The sequence below is a fragment of the Myxocyprinus asiaticus genome, chromosome 26 (assembly GCF_019703515.2).
Source record: "Myxocyprinus asiaticus isolate MX2 ecotype Aquarium Trade chromosome 26, UBuf_Myxa_2, whole genome shotgun sequence".
Classification (NCBI taxonomy): Eukaryota; Metazoa; Chordata; class Actinopteri; order Cypriniformes; family Catostomidae; genus Myxocyprinus; species Myxocyprinus asiaticus.
In genome coordinates, this window is record NC_059369.1 from 7,739,354 (window position 1) to 7,760,261 (window position 20,908).

The 20,908-nt window shown below is 36.6% G+C and overlaps 1 protein-coding gene across 1 annotated transcript; it reads left to right on the top strand.

The window, feature by feature from the left end:
- Positions 1-647: 647 nt before the first annotated feature.
- On the top strand, positions 648-16,442 carry acadl (acyl-CoA dehydrogenase long chain). Its single transcript, XM_051656720.1, has 11 exons — positions 648-828; positions 1,484-1,660; positions 1,797-1,934; positions 3,702-3,866; positions 4,054-4,120; positions 6,114-6,278; positions 6,482-6,583; positions 6,886-6,999; positions 11,124-11,251; positions 11,648-11,734; positions 15,999-16,442. The coding sequence occupies exons 1-11, from the start codon at positions 737-739 to the stop codon at positions 16,090-16,092; spliced, it is 1,329 nt and encodes a 442-aa protein (XP_051512680.1). The 5' UTR covers positions 648-736; the 3' UTR covers positions 16,093-16,442.
- The last annotated feature ends 4,466 nt before the right edge of the window (positions 16,443-20,908 follow it).

The following is a 20,908-nucleotide window of genomic DNA, read 5'->3' on the forward strand; positions in this document are numbered from 1 at the left end:
TTGCAGATGCCACTTTGATTTGTTTTGGTGTTTATGTATTGTTAATTTGGTAAAGCATATAAACTCTTTACATTTATTCAAGAAAAACCCTTTTTGAATGAATACTTTGAGAATGTATTATGAGAATGTGTGCTTAGGACAACTGTAATGTTGTTAGGGAGGCTGAAATCCTCCGGTTCCATCGGAATCATATCTGCTTGTTTCTAAATTTTTTCTGTACTTCATTGACACACATGTCTCTATTATAAATCATATTTGTCATTAAAGTCATTATTTAGTGTCTGGGATGGCAGGGATCAGTGACACTTTAACTCATTCCACTTAACTATTTAGCATTTTGCAACTCCAAATAAATATAAATATAGAGGTTTTTTTTTTTTTTTTTTTAGTTTTCTATCCATTTCACAACACAATTAATTCAACACATTTATAAATAAACAACAAAATGTTAAAATAGTTTGAAGACAGTGGTTGCAGGGACAGGAAATGATAATCCCTTTCAACAGTAACTATTTGTTTCAATTCATGAGGTAATAATTATTTTCATTAACAATTCGTGCTTGAGTTCATAACCGTTCACTTCTTCAGCTGATCCTAAAACACGGACTCTTATTTTGAAGTGCAGTTTTCATTTGTTATTAGGCGGAAGTGGATTTAGAGGAAAGTTCACGGGCGCTGTATGTGACCTGTCAATCAATCAGTCAGACGGCAGTGTTGTTGATCATATCGACATAAGATGTTTGCACTCAAAACACTCAGGAGTTTTTCTCCTGTCACGAAAAATGTGTATTTGCGGGGTAAACAAGCGTTTACAGTGTCCATGACGAGGTGAGAGTGGCACCTGCTGTTTGTTTTTGTTTAGTGACTTCATTGTTGATTTCCTTAATGTTTAATCTGTACAGAAATCGTATTTGTTTTCTTATTTTGTTCGATAGGCGCATTTTTATATGGCAATAATTCTCACGATATGTTCTACATAAATGTTGTTTAGACAGTGAAATGAGAATAAACAGTTAAACGTTTTTGAGAAGCATATTACTCCAGCAATGTTTTATTGTTTATTTATGTTGGACAGGTACCATTTTTTTTAAATACCTTGTTAATGCAATGGTACATGAATATAAAATATATCAGTATTGATATGATATTGATATGGTAGTCATATCTTTATTGATATGGTAGTCATATCTTTACGCCATGGTGGGTAAATGTGGTAATCGTTACATGGCATTAAAGTACCATGGTATTATCATCTAAAAAAAAAAAACTAAATCAAATTTTAAGAAGTGGTTTTCAGTGAAACGAATGACATTGTTGATCAAAGCTATCTATACTATACTACACAATTCTTAATATCAAACAACAGTGTATATTGTTATTATCATTTTGAAAAAGCTTTAGTGCTTTTAGCAAGCTTAGAACCATGTACTGAATTTTGAGAGAGCCATTCGAGTCTATTTTAAGATGTTGATTTGATTCCCAGAATGCAGCATGCTGACCCCCAGCATGGGGAAACAGCAGCACCTTTTCGACCCGAAACATCCATGGCCAAGACTCTGATGGACATTGGCACCAGACGGATCTTCTCGGAGGAACACGACCTGTTCCGTCAGAATGTGCGGCGGTTCTTTCAGGAGGAAGTCATTCCGTATCATGCCGAGTGAGTCACTTCACCTTTGTAAAGTGTTCAGTGCTCTTGCATTATCTAATCCTGATGATGACATGTCATAATAATCAAATAGATGTACAATTAAAATGTTTGGTATAGTCAAAAGTGTGTATTTGTGTATTTACAGATGGGAAAAGAAGGGTGAGGTTAGCAGAGAGCTTTGGGAAAAGGCTGGAGAACAGGGATTATTGGGAATATTCACTACCGAAGAACACGGAGGGGTGGGAGGAGACATGCTGTCTGCTGCCGTGGTGTGGGAGGAGCAGTGAGTAGCCCTGCCCTCACCTGTCCATGACTGTAGCCCTGCCTTCACCTTCTATCATTGTAGACCTACCCTCACCTTTCTGTCACTGTAGACCTACCCTCACCTTTCTGTCACTGTAGCCCTGCCCTCACCTTTCTATCACTGTAGCTCCACTCTCACCTGTTCATCACTATAACCCCACCCTCACCTTTCTATCACTGTAGCTTCACCCTCAACTGCCCCTCACTGTTGCCAGCCCTCACCTGTCTATCACTGAAGCTCCACTCTCACCTGTTCATCACTGTAACCCCGCCCTCACCTGTCCATCACTGTAGCTCCACTCTCACCTGTCCATCACTGTAGCTTCACCCCTCCCCTTTCTGTCACTGCAGCTCCACCCTCACCTGCCCTTCACTGAAGCTCCACTCTCACCTGTCTATCACTGAAGCTGCACTCTCACCTGTTCATCACTGTAACCCCGCCCTCACCTTTCTATCACTGTAGCTTCACCCTCACCTGTTCATCACTGTAGCCCCGTCCTCCCCTTTCTGTCACTGGATCCCCGCCCTTACCTGCCATCACTATAGCTCCGACCTCACCTGCCCATCACTGTAGCCCCTCCTATCACTGTAGCTCTGCCCTCACCTGTCCATCACTGTAGCTCCGCCACCTCCCCTTTCTATTACAGTAGCTCTACCCTCAACTGCCCCTCACTGTTGCCAGCCCTCACCTGTCTATCACTGAAGCTGCACTCTCACCTGTTCATCACTGTAACCCCGCCCTCACCTTTCTATCACTGTAGCTTCACCCTCACCTGTTCATCACTGTAGCCCCGTCCTCCCCTTTCTGTCACTGGATCCCTGCCCTCACCTGTCTATCCACCCTCACCTGCCCATCGCTGTAGCCAGCCCTCACCTGTCTAACACTGTAGCTCCACTCTCACCTGTTCATCACTGTAGCCAGCCCTCACCTGTCTCATCACTGTAGCTCCACTCTCACCTGTTCATCACTGTAGCTCCACTCTCACCTGTCCATCACTGTAGCCAGCCCTCACTTGTCCATCACTGTAGCCAGCCCTCACTTGTCCATCACTGTAGCCCCACTCTCATCTTTCTGTCACTGTAGCCCCACCCTCCCCTTTCTATCACTGTAGCCCCACCCTCACCTGTCTGTAACTTTGCTCTCAGTCACACATTTATGTTGTGAAGATTTTGCCATGGATTTCCATGCCAAGAAACTGTTTCATCCCAAAATCAAAAGGAAAAAGTAAGAAATTATTATTGTTGTTGTACAATTATTTTATAATTATTATAAAATGAAGCTTACTTTATGGCCGTCAAGATTCTTTGCATTGTAACATTATTTTCATGACAATGAAGCACACCCCGCTCCTTATTCTCATTACTGCAATGCAGAAAAATGTTTTTTAAATAGTAAAATATTTATACATAAATATAGTTGTTGTACAGCCTTTAAATTATGATGATCCATCCATCCATACACCTTCTGCCACACTTATCCTTATTATGCCACTTATATGATAATTTAAATAAATTAATCATTATATTACAATATTTATAATATTGTAATAGTATTTATAATATTACAATAATACAGTAAAAAATTACTGTATTACAGTAATGAGAATCTAATGTGAATCACCATTGAGAACAATGAGAATTAAAAAAAATAAAACTCAAAAGTTAAACTTCCAGAAGCATGACCTGGACATGCTCTCATGAGATGTTGTAATGTTGCAGAAGCACAGTGGCTCTGTTTATGTTGTAGAATGTATGCTAACTGCAGCGGTCCAGGTTTCTCTCTGCACTCTGAGATTGTAATGCCTTACATCAGTCACTACGGCTCTAAGGCTCAGATTGAGCGCTATATTCCACAGATGACTGCTGGGAAATGCATTGGGGCCATCGCTATGACTGAACCTGGAGCCGGCAGGTGAGCCTCAATGAAGAATAAATGATGCTTCAGTTCCTCAAATAGTTGGATAGCTTGATGTCACTTTAAATATACAAAGACCTTGACTCTCATGGTGCATAATTTGTACTTGTACTAAAAAGCAATTTTGTGATATGTGCCTTTGTCCCTTTAGTTGTCCCAGTTATGTTCTATTTTGTCTCTGTAGTGACCTTCAGGGAGTGAAGACTTATGCCAAAAGAGATGGCACTGACTGGATTCTTAATGGGAGCAAGGTATGAAAAATGCCATCAATTCTTTCTACAGTATTTTCAGCAGAATTTAAGTGTGCCTACATTTCTCTCTCTCTCTCTTTCTCTCTCTCTCTTCCTCTGGTTTATGGAATTAAAAAAATTACGTGTATCACTTAAAAGACAATTTCATTCTGTCATCATTTACTCAGTTTTTTTTCTGTGGAAAACAAAAGATGTTAATCAAAATGTCCATGCAGCACTTTTCCATACAATGAAAGTGAATGGGGATGGACATGGTAGAGATCCAGAAAGGACAAAACAAGCATCATAAAAGTATCATAAATGTGTGCTATATTCCATGTCTTAAGGTCTATTTACACCAAATGTGTGAAGAATTTGTGAGACAAACTGCAAACGAAAGGTCTGTTCACATCAGGACCGAAACAATTCAAATTAAAATCATTATGTTCTTTCCATGTTTTTGATGCATTGTAAGGAATAAATAATCTGTGTGTTTGTGCGAGTGAAATGAGTAAAGAGCGTCTTCAACATGCACTTTGCTGCGAGCGTATTCCAAACAAACTCATGAACCCAGCTTTGCTTATTTAATGTCTGGATAATATAACACAAGGAACAGTTTTATAAATGCACATTGTATAATATACATTAAGTAAAACAGGTATAGAAAATATGATGTATAACATTAAAAATCTCATGGTATTTTATTTAATTATTGCATATTTGAATTGAATTCAGGGTTTCTTGTGCGTGGTGAGAAAAAGAGCATTGTTACAGGAATACTTTGTGTTATTATCCTTGCAGTGAGGTTCGTACATTTTTAGAGCGTTTGTCTAAAATATTGCACGTAAATGTTATTTTTTACTATGAGCTCAAACCTCACTGTTATTTTTAATGCCAGGATAAAATAACAGGCACAGTGAAATACATATTAAATAATGTACAATAAGACTAAACACCAGGTTTATTATATAATATGAGCTATCCGCACATTACTTACAAATCCTAAAAAAGAAAGAATGTGTTCTATATTATTTATTCACTTCATATTTGCATTAAATTGCATTGAATTCAGAGTTTTGTGCATGAGATGAGTAAAAGAGCACAGCACCTGTGTTTGCCAGTTGATTAGTGCCACTAATACACTGGATTTTGCAGCAGCAGTGACTCTGGGAACATGACAAAAAGCTCTTATCTCACTAGTTAGTCAATTTTCATAGCAGTCCGCAGAAAAACAGAAAATTGCTCTCTGTAAAAACAGTTGGATTGTCGGCAGACGGTTTGTCGGACCCGGTGAGAATAGCGCCATGGGAATCCATTGATCCTATTCAAAAGATTGTTCGGACCGAAAATTCGGCCTTTTGAATAGGCTTTAAAAGTCACAGTTTTCCTGACCAACCACTGGGCGGTGCCATGATGATTCTGATTGCCACTGGACTGCTTCCTGTTTCAGGTCTCCATAAAATAGTGATTTTTAAAACTTCAGAAACGAGCGATCCAGATGGAAAACAACAAACATTTTAAGTGAATTGGAGTAAAAATGACTTCAGGCTGCCATAACAACTCAAAGTAGTCCATGATATCAACGTAAATAACCTCAGGCCACTACGTTATGTCATCTACTCACTCAGGTGAGACACTGTCAAAAGATGGTTTTTATTTGGCAATTTTTACAAATTTAAAATGCTAAGCATCTGCTAAGAACATACGCCGATGTGAGTGAAAACACTGGAGACCTGAAAATCAAAACAGGCATTCGTTATGAATCGTGGAACACTTCTGCATTCAGAAAAAAGGTGGATAGTAGTTTGTGAGGAACAGACCGAAATCACTGAAAATCTTCCCCTCCAATGCAGCTCTCAAATTGCACACACTCGTATTTAAAACTTTTAAATAAAAGAACTGAATCTTCTGTAGATTAGTTGTTGGTTGATTTGTTTGTTTCTTTGTTGTGAATCTTTTTCACGCCTATAATTTTCCATCTGGTTTTGTTCATGCACAGCACTCTTTCTTTCAGGTGTTTATCACTAATGGCTGGATGAGTGATGTGGTGATCGTAGTTGCCGTGACGAATCGTGAGGCAAAGACCGCAGCTCACGGAATCAGTCTGTTCTTGGTCGACAACGGCACTAAGGGCTTCCAGAAAGGCCGCAAGCTGGAAAAAATCGGGCTGAAAGCTCAGGTTCTTTCAAGCTTTTTACATACAATACTCAAAAATGCATGGAAATGCACAATGTTAAACACATGAAAAAATTAATATGAGTTGTCAGGATTTACAAGAGCTTACTGAGATATTATTGAAGCATATTGGGTTAATATCACTTTGAAGCATCATTGATTAGTCAAGAGGATTAAGGATCTACTGTACATATTCATTGTTTCCAGGATACAGCTGAGCTGTTTTTTGAGGATGTGCGTTTACCGGCTGATGCTCTGTTGGGTCAGACCAACAAAGGATTCTATTACCTGATGAACGAGCTGCCACAGGTATATAAGAGAAGAACAGATGTACTGTTGGTTATTGAGTTAGCATTAGTGTTGTTCTCAAACGGACTGATATAAAAGTAGAAGTGTTTAGTGCTGCTGGCACCCATTGCATTGTGCTGCACAAGATCTTTTGTACACAGATTAAATTGTGGTTGTAAAATTTCTAAACTGTATAGGTCAAAGGATTTAGCATATTCAAACAGCTCTACAAATAGGCTGACACCCCATTATAATGTACTATAATTGGAAAAGGGAGCAATCTCAGTCTGGATCTCTCTCTCTCTTTCTCTGTTATTCTGCAGGAACGTCTTATCATAGCAGCCATGGCCATGGCCAGCTGTGAGTTCATGTTTGAAGAGACAAGGAACTATGTGATGCAGAGGAAGGCATTTGGCCAGACCATCGCTCACTTGCAGGTAAACATGAAAAAGGGTCATACTGTATCATGCAACAAGTTTTTTCTTACTAGTTGAAATTCCAATTACACATATCAGGTATGTACTTGTACTTCTTACTAGTAACATTTATAATATTTTTTATACCAATAATTACATTGTTACTAGTGCAATTGTCCATTCCTGATATCAACAATTGAAATACAACTAGTAAAAGTGCTAGTGACTAGTGGTAATGTTAATTTCAGATATGTATAATGTTATTGTAACTAGTAAGATTTACTCTTCAATTTATTGATTTGACTGATATCTTAAATACCAAATCTAACATGTTGATACATTTTCAGATAACAAAAATTAGCATTTTTACTAGTTGTAATTCATTTGTTGATATCAAGAATGGACATTTGTTCTAGTAAAATATAATTGTTGATCTGAAAAATTATAAGACTGGGAAATTTAACGCATTCATTTCTATGATTAATATTTTATGTTTTATGCATAAAATAAATAAATAATGCAATTAATGCTGTATCTATTTTCACGTAATCGGAGAAAGGTGTCCCGAGTTGTTCCTGGCAGGCTACTCAGCCTTACATGCTCCATATTATTATTATGGTGGGGGGTGCTCACTTGACTAAACTGCACATCCTCGCACAGAAACTAATTGTGTGAAGCAGTACACGCTTATTCATTATGCGCGATGCATGTCCCGGGCATAATAAACACAGTAGTGGATTTACTGTACAGAGAATGGAGACTTAACCCGCAAGTGATGAACCATGTGTGTGAGAGATACAGGCAAGCAGCTGTATCTCTTTGCGATGACCCATCTGAACCAGTTTCAAAAGCGAAACTGCCCGAGAGAGACCCAGCATGTGCGCGATAGAGACTGAGAGGACTCGGCCATTCAGCATGCTGCAGTCAGGTGTACTTGTAGAGACTAAATGGCAGCCAGAGTAAATAATAGTTTTGAGATTTTAAACTTCAGCAAATTAAACTTCAGCAATCAATATGTTTTATATCTGTATGTATAGTGTCTAATAATGCATTGGCAATGTACACTTAAGTTTCTCTTGCCAATAAAGTTTAATATTAATTGAATCTGCCCATTTGATCCTATTATTAAAAAAATGCCACTGGAAAACGCCAGAAGATTTTGCCCAATTGTAATTACAACATGTCCACTGTTTCTATGGCATGTTTACATATACAGTGGCATGCAAAAGTTTGGGCACCCCTGATCAAAATTTCTGTTGCTGTGAATAGCTAAGAGAGCAAAAGATTGATTTCCAAAAGGCTTAAAGTTAAAGATGACACATTTCTTTAATATTTTAAGCTATTTTACTTTTTTATATTCATCTTTTACAGTTTCAAAATAACAAAAAAGGAAAAGGGCCCGAAGCAAAAGTTTGGGCACCCTGCATGGTCAGTACTTAGTAACACCCCCTGGCAAGCATCACAGCTTGTAAAAGGTTTTTGTAGCCAGCTAAGTATCTTTCAATTTTTGTTTGGGGGATTTTCGACCATTCTTCCTTGCAAAAGGCTTCTAGTTCTGTGAGATTCTTGGGCCGTCTTGCATGCACTGCCCTTTTGAGGTCTATCCACAGATTTTCGATGATGTTTAAGTTGGGGGACTGTGAGGGCCATGGCAAAACTTTCAGCTTGCGCCTCTTGAGGTTGTCCATTGTGGATTTTGAGGTGTGTTTAGGATCATTATCCTGTCGTAGAAGCAATCCCCTTTTCAACTTCAGCTTTTTTACAGATGGTGTGAAGTTTGCTTCCAGAATTTGCTGGTATTTAATTGAATCCATTCTTTCCTCTACCAGTGAAATGTTCCCGGCAACAACACAAGTGCCTAATAGTTGGAGAGGTGTTCTTTTCATGAAGTTCTGTACCCTTTTTTCTCCAAACATACCTTTGTTCATTGCGGCCAAAAAGTTATATTGTAACATCATCGGTCCGCAGGACTTGTTTCCAAAATGCATCAGGCTTGTTTAGATGTTAATTTGCAAACTTCTGATGCTGAAATTTGTGGAGAGGATGCAGGAAAGTTTTTCTTCGCATGTCTTTTCCATGAAGGTCATATTTGTGCAGGTGTCGCTGCACAGTAGAACAGTGCACCACCACTCCAGAGTCTGCTAAATCTTCTTTAAGGTCTTTTGCAGTCAAACAGGGGTTTTGATTTGCCTTTCTAACAATCCTAAGAGGAGTTCTCTCTGAAAGTTCCTGTTAACTGCTGTTTCTTAATTACATTATGAACTGAGGAAACAGCTACCTGAAAACACTTTGCTATTTTCCTAAAGCCTTCTCCTGCTTTGTGGGCATCAATTATTTTAATGCCTAGACAGCTGCTTAGAGGAGCCAATGGCTGCTGATTGTTGGGACAAGATTTGAGGAGTCAGAGTATTTATAAAGCTTTGGAATGTGCATCACCTGGCCTTTCCAAACGATGATTGTGAACAAGCCATAGCCTAACCAGCTAATTAAGGTCAGAGACCTTGGTAAAAGTTTTCTGAGAGCTCAAATTTTTGCATGGTGCTCCTTTCCTTTTTTTCACTCTAACATTGTACAAAATAAAAATAATACACTAATATTGCTTAAAATGTTGAAAAGAATGTTTCATCTTTAACTTTTGGAGATCAGTTCATCTTCTACTCACTTAACTATTCACAGCAACAGAAATTTTGACCAGGGGTGGCCAAACTTTTGCTTGCCACTGTACTTGTATAAAAGATTAATACATACTAATATGTGTCTAATTACTCTATCTGAGAAAAAAAACGAAAAAAAAAAAAAAACTGTACATATTTAAATAATTAAAATAAATGATGACTAAGCAATTTCTTTCAAGTTGAGACAAAGTATAAAGTAATTATAATTATGGTATTATATATTATGATTTTTTTAATGTTTGTTGTAATGTATCATGTACTACAATTTAATCATGATTAATCGTGATTAATCACAGAAAACTGTGCGATTAATTAGTCAATTTTTTTAAATCGATTCACAGCCCTTTAATTTTTTTACAAATAGCTAATATATGTATTTAGTTAGAAATGAAATATAGATATCTGCAATTGTGTTTTGAACAAGAGCAACTGACAGATCATTGTGAACACAAATAGTTATGGCTTTTACAAGTTTTACAAGTAATGATGTCACTTTTATATCAAGAATTAATGGTTTTACTAGTGTAAACTGCAAACCTAATTACTACTAGTACCAGTAATTCCATTGCTGATCTTAAAGAGGCAGTTCCCCCAAAACTAAAATTTCTCTCATTGTTTACTCACCCTCATGTCATCCCAGATGTGTATGACTTTCTTTCTTCTGTAGAACACAAATGAAGATTTTTAGAAGAATATTTCAGCTCTGTAGATCCATACAATGCAAGTGAATGGTGATCAGAACTTTGAAGCTCCAAAAATTGTGTAGGAATCGTGTGGATTACTTTTATCTCAGCATAACTCATATGTCAGGTGTGGGCGAGAAACAGTTCAATATTTTTTTTTTTTACTATAAATATACTTTCACCCAGCCCTCCTATTCACATTCAAGAGAGTTCTTCTTCTGTTTTTTGCTGTTTTGCATTCTTTGTGCATATCGCCACCTACTGGCCAGTGAGGAGAAAGAAAAAAAAGAGAGTGATAAAGCAAAAGAAAAGAATAAATAAATCATATTTGCATAACAGCTCAGTAGGTGTAATGAGTGGTTCTTGCTCACTCATTCCATTTTACTAAATAATATACATCTTAGCCAATCAAATCTGAACTAACTGTTGTATAAAATACAATTAACTTTTTAAATGCTTTTTATCTGAATCAAAGAAAAAATGTTTTTCTCATGATATGATCCCTTTAAAAAACAAAACGTTCAGTCTAATTGGTTTCTCTCGACTTTCACTACGAGGATCAGTTTTCTCATTTGTGTAGTCCACTTTTAACCTCACGTAAGGTCATGGCCAGGCGCTCTCTCCGTAATTGTATCCCTCCATCCTGCCCACGGTTTCAGACAGATGCTTGGATAAATTTAATGAGCTACATTATGTAGTTCATTTGTACATCAGTGAGCTGTAAATCAGGTTTGAACTAATAACATCTTATCATCATCAACTGTAAAAGTGCTCTTCTCTCTCTCAGACAGTGCAGCACAAACTGGCTGAGCTGAAGACCGAGATCTGTGTCGGTCGAGCGTTCATCGACAGCTGCTTTCAGCTCCACAGTGAGAAGAAGTTGGACTCAAGCACAGCATCTATGGCCAAATACTGGTGAGACTTCCAGGCCCCGTTTACATGGGGTTCTCTCTTCTGTCTATCAGTTCATCTATGACCCCCTTTACTCCTGGTATAAAGATGTGCTTCAGATGACCCGATCACAAGTTGTCAGTGCTAAATACAGGTGTTAACGGGGTCATAAACATTTTGTTTTCGTATTACAAAAAACAAATACACTTGTGACCACATCGCATCTAAGGTGTAAACGCCAGTCCGTCCTGAATGTCTGTCTGTCCGTAGACTCTCACCTCAAAAACTGCGGTCTGTCTCTCCTGACTATTGTGATCGGATGACCGAGACAGATGTTTATACCAGGTGCATGCAAACAGGGCCTCAGAATCCAAACCTGTTGAATACAGCAATACATTTGCAGTCTTTACCTCTCCACAGGGCTTCAGATCTGCAGAATAAAGTTGCTTCTCAGTGCCTGCAGCTTCATGGAGGATGGGGCTACATGTGGGAGTTTCCAATAGCCAAGTGAGTGACAATCACCATCTGCTATTTAAAACAGCATGTATTGTATAATAATTAGATAGCAGTATGCCACTCGAAGTAAACTCGAAATTCAGTATGCTTTATACCTATCACTTGTTTAATATGCAAGCATACTGTAATTGGATGATAAAACTGATACTCCAGAATGCAGTGTTTACATATTCAGGAATTATAGATGTTGTTTGCAAACAATATTGAAATGAATGGTTCACCAAAAATGAAAATTCTGTCATCATTTACACACCCTTATGTTGTTCCAAACCCATATGACTTTCTTTTCTCTTTGGAATGATAAATGGTGACAGAATGTTCATTCTGAGATGAACTGTTCCTTTATTCTGCAAGTGGAGTCACTTTTACTTACTTATTATATTTATTGCACACAATGGCAATACATTTAAAGAGTTATCTGTATAAACTATGTTATTTCAAACAGTCTTAGCATTTGCTTTTCCTTGGCCGTTATTCTGGTGTCCAGCAGAGGGTGTATTTCTCTCAGCTCTGTATCTCATGCTAAAAATAGAGTTGCATGCTGAGTTCATTTGAAGTGTCATTTAAGGAAGTGCTTTTTAAAGATACTGTATCCATTGTACAACTCATTTAAATATTCTTTCTGCACAAGCTAAAATTTGACTATGAGGTATTTAAATACTTTGCACAGTATGCTATTGTATATTATGCTTCCATATGTAGGCGTGGAGCCTTCCAGAATGATCCATGTCTTCTAAACCTGTGGCTGTTTAATAGAGATTCACTTTTGAATAACATCTTTGAGTTTGTAGAGACAGCTGGGTGAAACTCATGAAACCAGTGAAGAATATGTCATGATTTTAGTGTGATAAAAATCACTTACTAACCATATCTGTGTAAAGTTATATCCAAAACTACAAATTTATTGTCATGACAATGAAACCCTTTAATATAACTGTCACAAATGGACTCTGTGACTAGCGACTTTTAATGTAAAAGGAACTGAGAATACAAACACACACACACACACAAATGATACACCGTATTTTCACAGTCTGGTTGGCGGCAAATATCATCAGTTTATGCAGATTGTTTTTGTAGCTTTGTTTGTGTGCTGTTGTTCATGCCATTAATTGTTGAGTTTGTTAAATGTTTCATGTTACACACCGTAATAATAACTGCTCAGGGAGGACACAACACAACTTGTATCAGTTAAAGTTTAATGCTTCATATAATCAGGCCAACACATGAATACAAAAACAGTTGTACTTACCAGTTCACCATTCATTTGCCAAATCTTTTTATGAGAAGCTGCCACATTTATAGCTCCCATTGTTTCGGTACAATAGGGCACATCCATTTTCGGGGGGTGTAATCATGGGGAATAATGATTGCTCTTGTGAAATGTCTGAAGTGTTTGTGATACCTTTTATGTTGAACCATATTAATGTTTTATGTTACAGATAAATGTTTATTCACCTTGTCTTCCTATTCTAAGTAAAAACAGCTAGCCCTATAAAAGCAGATCCTGGTAGTCATTTGAGGCGTGGGAGTTCAGATAGGAGTTAAGAGTTGGTTAGAGGTGAAGAAAAAGTGAATTACGTGTTGGAGTTTTGGGCCCGAGTGGCATAGCCAAGTACAACCGTGTACACTTGTGGCCAAACTTTTGGAATAATGTACAGATTTTGCTCTTATGGAAAGAAATTGGTACTTTTATTCACCAAAGTGGCATTCAGCTGATCACAATGTATAGTCAGGACATTAATAACATGAAAAATTACTATTACAATTTGAAATAATAAAAACCTACTTCAAAGAATTCTCATCAAAACACCAACACTTCCTCCACGTGCAGCAATGACAGCTCTGCAGATCCTTGGCATTGTAGCTGTCAGTTTGTCCAGATACTCAGGTGACATTTCACCCCACACTTCCTGTAGCACTTGCCATAGATGTGGCTGTCTTGTCGAACACTTCTCACGCACCTTACAGTCTAGCTGATCCCACAAAGCTCAATGGGGTTAAGATCCATAAAACTCTTTTCCAATTATCTGTTGTCCAATGTCTGTGTTTCTTTGCCCACTCTAACCTTTTCTTTTTGTTTTTCTGTTTCAAAAGTGGCTTTTTCTTTGCAATTCTTCCCATAAGGCCTGTACCCCTGAGTCTTCTCTTTACTGTTGTACATGAAACTGGTGTTGAGCGGGTAGAATTCAATGAAGCTGTCAGCTGAGGACATGTGAGGTGTCTATTTCTCAAACTAGAGACTCTGATGTACTTATCCTCTTGTTTAGTTGTACATCTGGCCTTCCACATCTCTTTCTGTCCTTGTTAGAGCCGGTTGTTCTTTGTCTTTGAAGACTGTAGTGAACACCTTTGTATGAAATCTTCAGTTTTTTGGCAGTTTCAAGCATCGTATAGCCTTCATTCCTCAAAACAATGATTGACTGATGAGTTTCTAGAGAAAGCTGTTTCTTTTTTGCCATTTTTAACCTAATATTGACCATAAGACATGCCAGTCTATTGCATACTGTGACAACTCAAAAACAAACACAAAGACAATGTTAAGCTTCATTTAACGAACCAAATATCTTTTAACTGTGTTTGATATAATGGCAAGTGATTTTCTAGTACCAAATGATCAATTTAGCATGATTACTCAAGGATAAGGTGTTGGAGTGATGGCTGCTGGAAATGGGGCCTGTCTAGATTTGATCAAAATGACTTTTTTCAAATAGTGATGGTGCTGTTTTTTACATCAGTAATGTCCTGACTATACCTTGTGATTTGTTGAATGCAACTTTGATGATTTAAAGTACTAATTTCCTTCTGAAACAGCAAAATCTGTACATTATTCCAAACGTTTGACCGCCAGTGTATATATTTCTTTTCTTTTGTTTATTTTTTCTTCTTTTTGCCACTGCAAATATCTTTGCACTCCAATTGGAAACCACCTGTTTTTGGCACCTTTATTGGAATAAACACCCTACACTGCATATTTTTGTATCCACGTCACTTTTTAACCTCCTTGACCACCGGTACATTCCTAACAAAAACTATATTGGATGTTACTTTACACAGATAAACTGATTTTATCACACTTAAATCATGTTAACACACATTGTTTATGTCTTATGGCTATACTTTTAAAACCATGAGTATTTTAATGTTTACAGATTGGCCACATTCACTTCCATTTTAATTGCCTTACTGTAACACAAAATTTTTTTTTTGTTTTTTTTTTTTCAAGAAAAATAGGAAACAGTGAAAATAAATTGTGGGAATTAATATTATTCCTTAAAAAGCTGTCGATTGAGCTTAACTTGTATTGAACCCGGTATATTCCTTTAAGTTATGATGATTTTAATGAAAAAAATTCAGTATTACAGTAATGAAAATCTAATGAGAATCACCATTGAGAATAATGAGAAATATTAAAACTTAGATGTCCGGCAGTCACATTAAATTAGGGAGTATTTGGTTAAATGTGTGCGTTTGCAACAGCATTTGTGCCACGAAAATTTATTTTCAACTTGCCCCTCCTTTCTTTAAAAAAAGCAAAAATCTGGTTCCAGATTTACAATGGAAGTGAATGAGGGCCAATTTTTAAACATAAAAATACTCACTGATTCAAAATTATAGCCACAAGATGTAAACAATATGTGTGTTAACATGATTTTAGTGTGATAAAATCACTTACTAACCTTCTCTGTGTAAAGTTATAGTCAATTTTACAACTTTGTTGCTATGACGACATGTAAACGACCCTAAAACGACTGTAAAAATGAAGATTTAAATGAATTTCCAGCTCAAATAATACACGAGTTTTAACAAAAGAATTAATGTAAGTGCTTTTTATAAAATTATAAGCTTCCCATTTCTGTTTAAACCCTCCAAAAATTGGCTCCATTCACTTCCATTGTAAGTGTCTCACTGTAACCTCAATATTTTAAAGAAATTTTTTTTCTTTTTTAAAAAGAAAAGGAGGGACGAATTGAAAATCTTTGTGGTCATCAACATTATGACACAAATGCTGTCGATTCAGTTTAACTTGTATTGAACCTGCGATATTGCTTAAATTTTCATGAAAATAATGTCACAATGCATTCCTAAAAATAGGCTTCATATAATATAATTTCATATTTCAAAGTTTTTTCTTTTACAATTTGGGATGAAATATGACCCGGACATGTTTGCTTGTGATTCACCCAGCCAGACTTTTCTTTCCACATAAATAAAACACAGCAGAAGAGTTTGTGATTCTCTTTCTCTCTTTCAGGGCTTTTGTAGACTCCCGAGTTCAACCCATCTATGGAGGAACCAACGAGATCATGAAAGAACTCATCGCACGCAACATTGTTAACCAGAAATAAAACAGCTGAAGAATGACGAGGTCTTTATTTAGTGCCTTTCAGTGATTCTTATGACTAAATCAGGAGCTTCACGGATTGTTTGTTATTCAACATATACAGAATGTGAACCTGCCATGTGACAGTCTGTACATCATATGATGTCTGTAAAGAGAATGTCTCCTTTGTGACTTCACGCTGTACATATGGATCTGTTAAGCCACAGTTGCCTGCCAGACGAACACTGCAACACTTTAGAGCTGAGAAATTTTTTTAGAGTTGTAAAGTTCACAAATGTTTGTAGCGATTTAATTGTGTGAATGTCACAAATGAATTTGTATAAAGAAATCAATCTTTATAAAGATGTTTCTAAAGATGGTTGTTCTGTATGTATCTAAAAGAATTCTCTCTTTTTCCAAAGACATCTTTCACAAAAGAAAAACAGTTTATAAATGTTAATCATGCACTGTGTTATGAATCGTGTAAACCAAGAGAGTGTATGTCATGAAGCAGAGGTGGGTGGTCTGTGGGAGTTAGTTAAACAGTGTTAAAAAGAGAATAAAACCAGACTGAACAACTCTCTTACCATCCCACCCTCGCTCTGTCATGGGTATAATTATAGAGCCATTTTCCTTTTATTCAAAGATATTAAAATATAGATTCATGCAATGTAAGTTGAGGGTAACTGTGGACTAGATGGAGGAGATAAAATCAGCTTTCAGAAGCAAGTTTCACTGCCGCTCAGTTCACACAGAGTCATGTCGATTCACCAACGTTCTTTTTAGATGATTTTTTTGAGTGATTCTGGATTGTAAGGGAGAACTTCATTAGAGAGCAAAACTGTAAGGTGGAAACAATCTTGTTTTCAAGCAGGTCGAAAAATGTAGCTATCAAAAAACAAGAGTCTCAAATAGAGTGGAAGAACACTAATAGTTCCATTAAAAGGAGTAACTTTGTGTCCAACACATTTGATGAATTGCACTAACAAGAAAATCTGCTATTAAGTATTTTGCAAGCTTATACATTTATAAATTCAAGATTAATTATAAACTTAATCTATTAAAAAAAATATTAGTGTTTGATGTGATGATGGTGCAGATTTTTTAGAAATATTTTAAAATACCAAAACTTTGCCATGATTAAATGTGTGTTAGTTGTCCCATTCACAATAGATCAGTAACATTTATGGGTGTTTCTTCAGCTTTAACTTTTATAAATAGATTTCACTGTTTTAGCCTTGTCCCACACCCAGACTTTCAACAATGAACTATGGAAATCGATTAAAAAAATACAAATGATTACATGTTTTAAACAATGATAATCTAAACAGAGAGTGAAATAAACAAACCTTTTTAATATTTATTGTGTGGAAATGATTTCTATCAAATTTTCAAAAATTACGACTTGGAAAAATTGATAGATTGTACTGGAAAGGTGTACATGGTATTAGCAAATTCACATGCACCTTTCCAAAATGGAAAAGATACTTTATGGTACAAGTACAAATAGTAGGCCTACAACTAAAAACACCCTAATTTCTTTACCGAGTCGGGTGTAATATAATTACTTTTCTAGTCCAAAAAGTAAAGTACATTCTAAATTCTTGTAATAGGACTGCAGGTACAACCTTTTCAATTAGTGAAGTACATTACTAGGGTTGCACATATTTTAAAATAATATTATTTATGTAGAATACATTTAAAACATGAATTATCTTCATATGTCTGTCTGTGTTGCTGTGACAGTTGAAGGGTGTATGCCTAATTAAATTAAAAGTATAGTAATTAGTATTAGTGATTACTTTTTATATGATGTAATCAGTGAAGTTATTTGATTACAATTTTATAAAAAGTAACTTGTAATTTGTAGTGGATTGTTAAACATTTAGAATCAGAGAAAACAGTGATAACTGAAGTATTTAACTGAATATTTAACTACCAGAAAAATAATAATAATAACTAACAGAAAATGCTGCTCAGGGACTTTTGGGAACACTACTGAGTGATGGCTTAACAAATCAATTCACTGAAAGAAACTGTCCAAATGAACTAATTCATTTAAATGAATCTGACTCAGCTAGTAACACTCCTCCTCCTCTGAAGACTTCAAAAGCACAGCTTTGAACATCATGGATCTTTACCAACCCTTTGTCATTTGTCTTACTAAGAATCCCGTTAGTGCACACTGTGTGTGTGTGAGTTGATCTGTAGCCTGTCGATGTTTAACGGCTTGTCATGTCTTTCTCTGTTCTCTAATACTACTATTATTACATTTATGTGCGACCTGACCCAGAGCTGTCTGCTGCTGCAGCTAAATTTGGGCTCCCAGTCATACATTCTTGATCTGTGAAGCCACTGCGTGCGAGATCCCGCACACTGAAGCTGTTAAAAACCATTGTGTCATTCCTCATTAGCAGCCCCAGACAGAGTCTGCACATTTATTTGAGATTTTTCACATTTTCTGCACTGGTTTGATGCAGAATCCTGCTAAATGGATTTGAACAGAGCTAAGAGAACTACACAATTAGTAATTGAAAGCACAACCAATTTAGCCTAAATATTTGCATATTTTTAATATGCATATATAAACACGCAAGACTCACAATGTGTCCTAATGATGTGATGTGATAATATTCCATTCACAAGCAATCTGTCTGTTCACACTGAACTCGATGAGCTTAGGTAATTCAGCACAATCACAGCCAATCAGAACATATTTGATGTTTAATGTTCGGTTATGAAGAGTAGGAGTTTTTGACCAATGAGTAATCATAGTAGGAGGGCCCACCTGGTGCTGCACCACAACATAGAAACTAAACGACAGACAGAATGTAATGTTACGTAACATCACCTATACCAGTTGATGTTGGTAAGGACAAAAACTCTGATTAACATGGAAGACTTGTTTTCTAGTGTTGAGTGACTTGCATCTGATTAGGACATGGCGTAAAGGGGCGTTCATACTGGCAAGGACAATGCTACCGGAAGCCATTCATTTTCATTGAGGGTGGCTGATTTAACCCTTAAAAGAATATTCCAGGTTGAATACAAGTTAAGCTCAATCGACAGCATTTGTGGCATAATGTTGATTACCACAAAAATTAATTCAGACTCATCCCTTACTTTCTTTAACCTTGTGCGACCCCACGTCCACATGCGTTGATGCTGTATTTTGGCTTCGCTATACGCAACGCATAATTTAAATTAATTGAAACTGACTGAAATACTTTTCACAACACTCTACACTGTCATTTAAGGGTTAATCTTCTGCCGCACTGTGTTACGTGACACAACAGCATGACATCGATTTCCTTGAAGCGCTTCTACAGGCTCAAAGTTTTCTCACTGAAACCTGTTTGGTTGTAAAGAAAAAAATCAGCACGCTGATAAACAATGGGACCTTATTCCCTCAAAAATTGAAAAAACATGTTAGTTATTTTGAATAACTTTCAACATGAACACATCTGTGGGTCATTTAGCTGCATTTTAAAATAAATTGTTATTTTATTTTGTTATCACTGTACAATACGGATCTATTCATTAATATTAGTAAATGCATTCCTATATATAGTATTTACTGTGCATTTTCACATTGAGAATAAATCTTTTTTTATGCAGCTAAGTGCATTCACTTCTAAAATTCGACCAAAAGTTCAGTTTCAGGCTGCAGATGATGTTCGGACCCATGGCCGTATCCACCATTGAGGTCACCGAGGTCCGGACCTCGGTATTTTTTTCCGAGGTGTACATTAAAAGTCATAAAACAATTGCCTAATAATAACTCTTTGGTGCCGCAAAGCTAACCGACCTTCTCAGGTGACTGCTTGCTTGAGTTTCTTCAAAGGAGAATGGAAGTGAGGGCATATATATATATACATACAGAAATAAACGAGCTGAATAGCTAACACATATGAAACAATGGTGGAAGGTAATAAACAAATAATAAACTCAAACCAGGCAAGATATCAAAATAAGAGTCTCAGACGATGTCAACATAAAAGTCTCTGAAACTGAAAACAAAGGATGGTGACAAACTGTGACACTAGCACGCTAATTAGTAGCATGATCAGCGTTCCCATGGGAACAATCAGTTTTCCCATGGAAACACTGATCATGCATGCTGACAGCGCCAGAGACACACGAGGGAGAGAAATAACAAAACAAACAGAACAGACAGACGAACTCACTGGAACCGTGACATAACCAACACTCCTAGAAACATAATAAACAATTTGATGAAAAAACCCCAGACTTTCTATAGCTTGGCATTATTTAAAATTTCACAACTTAGTCCTGCTGTTCTCATATAAGGACAAACATTTTTAGGAAAACTATTTACTCTAGAAATGTATTATTATTATTATTTTATTTTATTGCTTGTTTATTAGGGGCTACTAGCTACAAATCAAAAAGGGAAATGAAAAATACACACAGCAGTCACGCTCGGGTCTCAGGAGGTTAAAAAACAAAAGCAAAAATCTGGGTTACATTGAGGAAGTGGAACTATAGAAACAAATGGGGACAATTTTTGAAGGGGATAAAGGCAGAAATGTTAAGCTTATGGTCAACTATTGTAAAGCTAATGGGTCACCCGTGGCGGCTTGCTTTATGCAGATAAATTATTTGTTATATACCAAGCCTAAATAAATTATAACAGTTGTGTAAAAGTTGCTGTTTGTTTTGGTTTTGCTGCTTTATTATTTTATTTCCGAATTCAATGCGTGGTATGCCATAATAACAAATGACCGTAGGAACTTCCTGTGTGCACTTGAAGGCACCATTAGATACAGCTATGAATTTCGAATCAATGATTTGCAACACACATACACACGCACGCACAC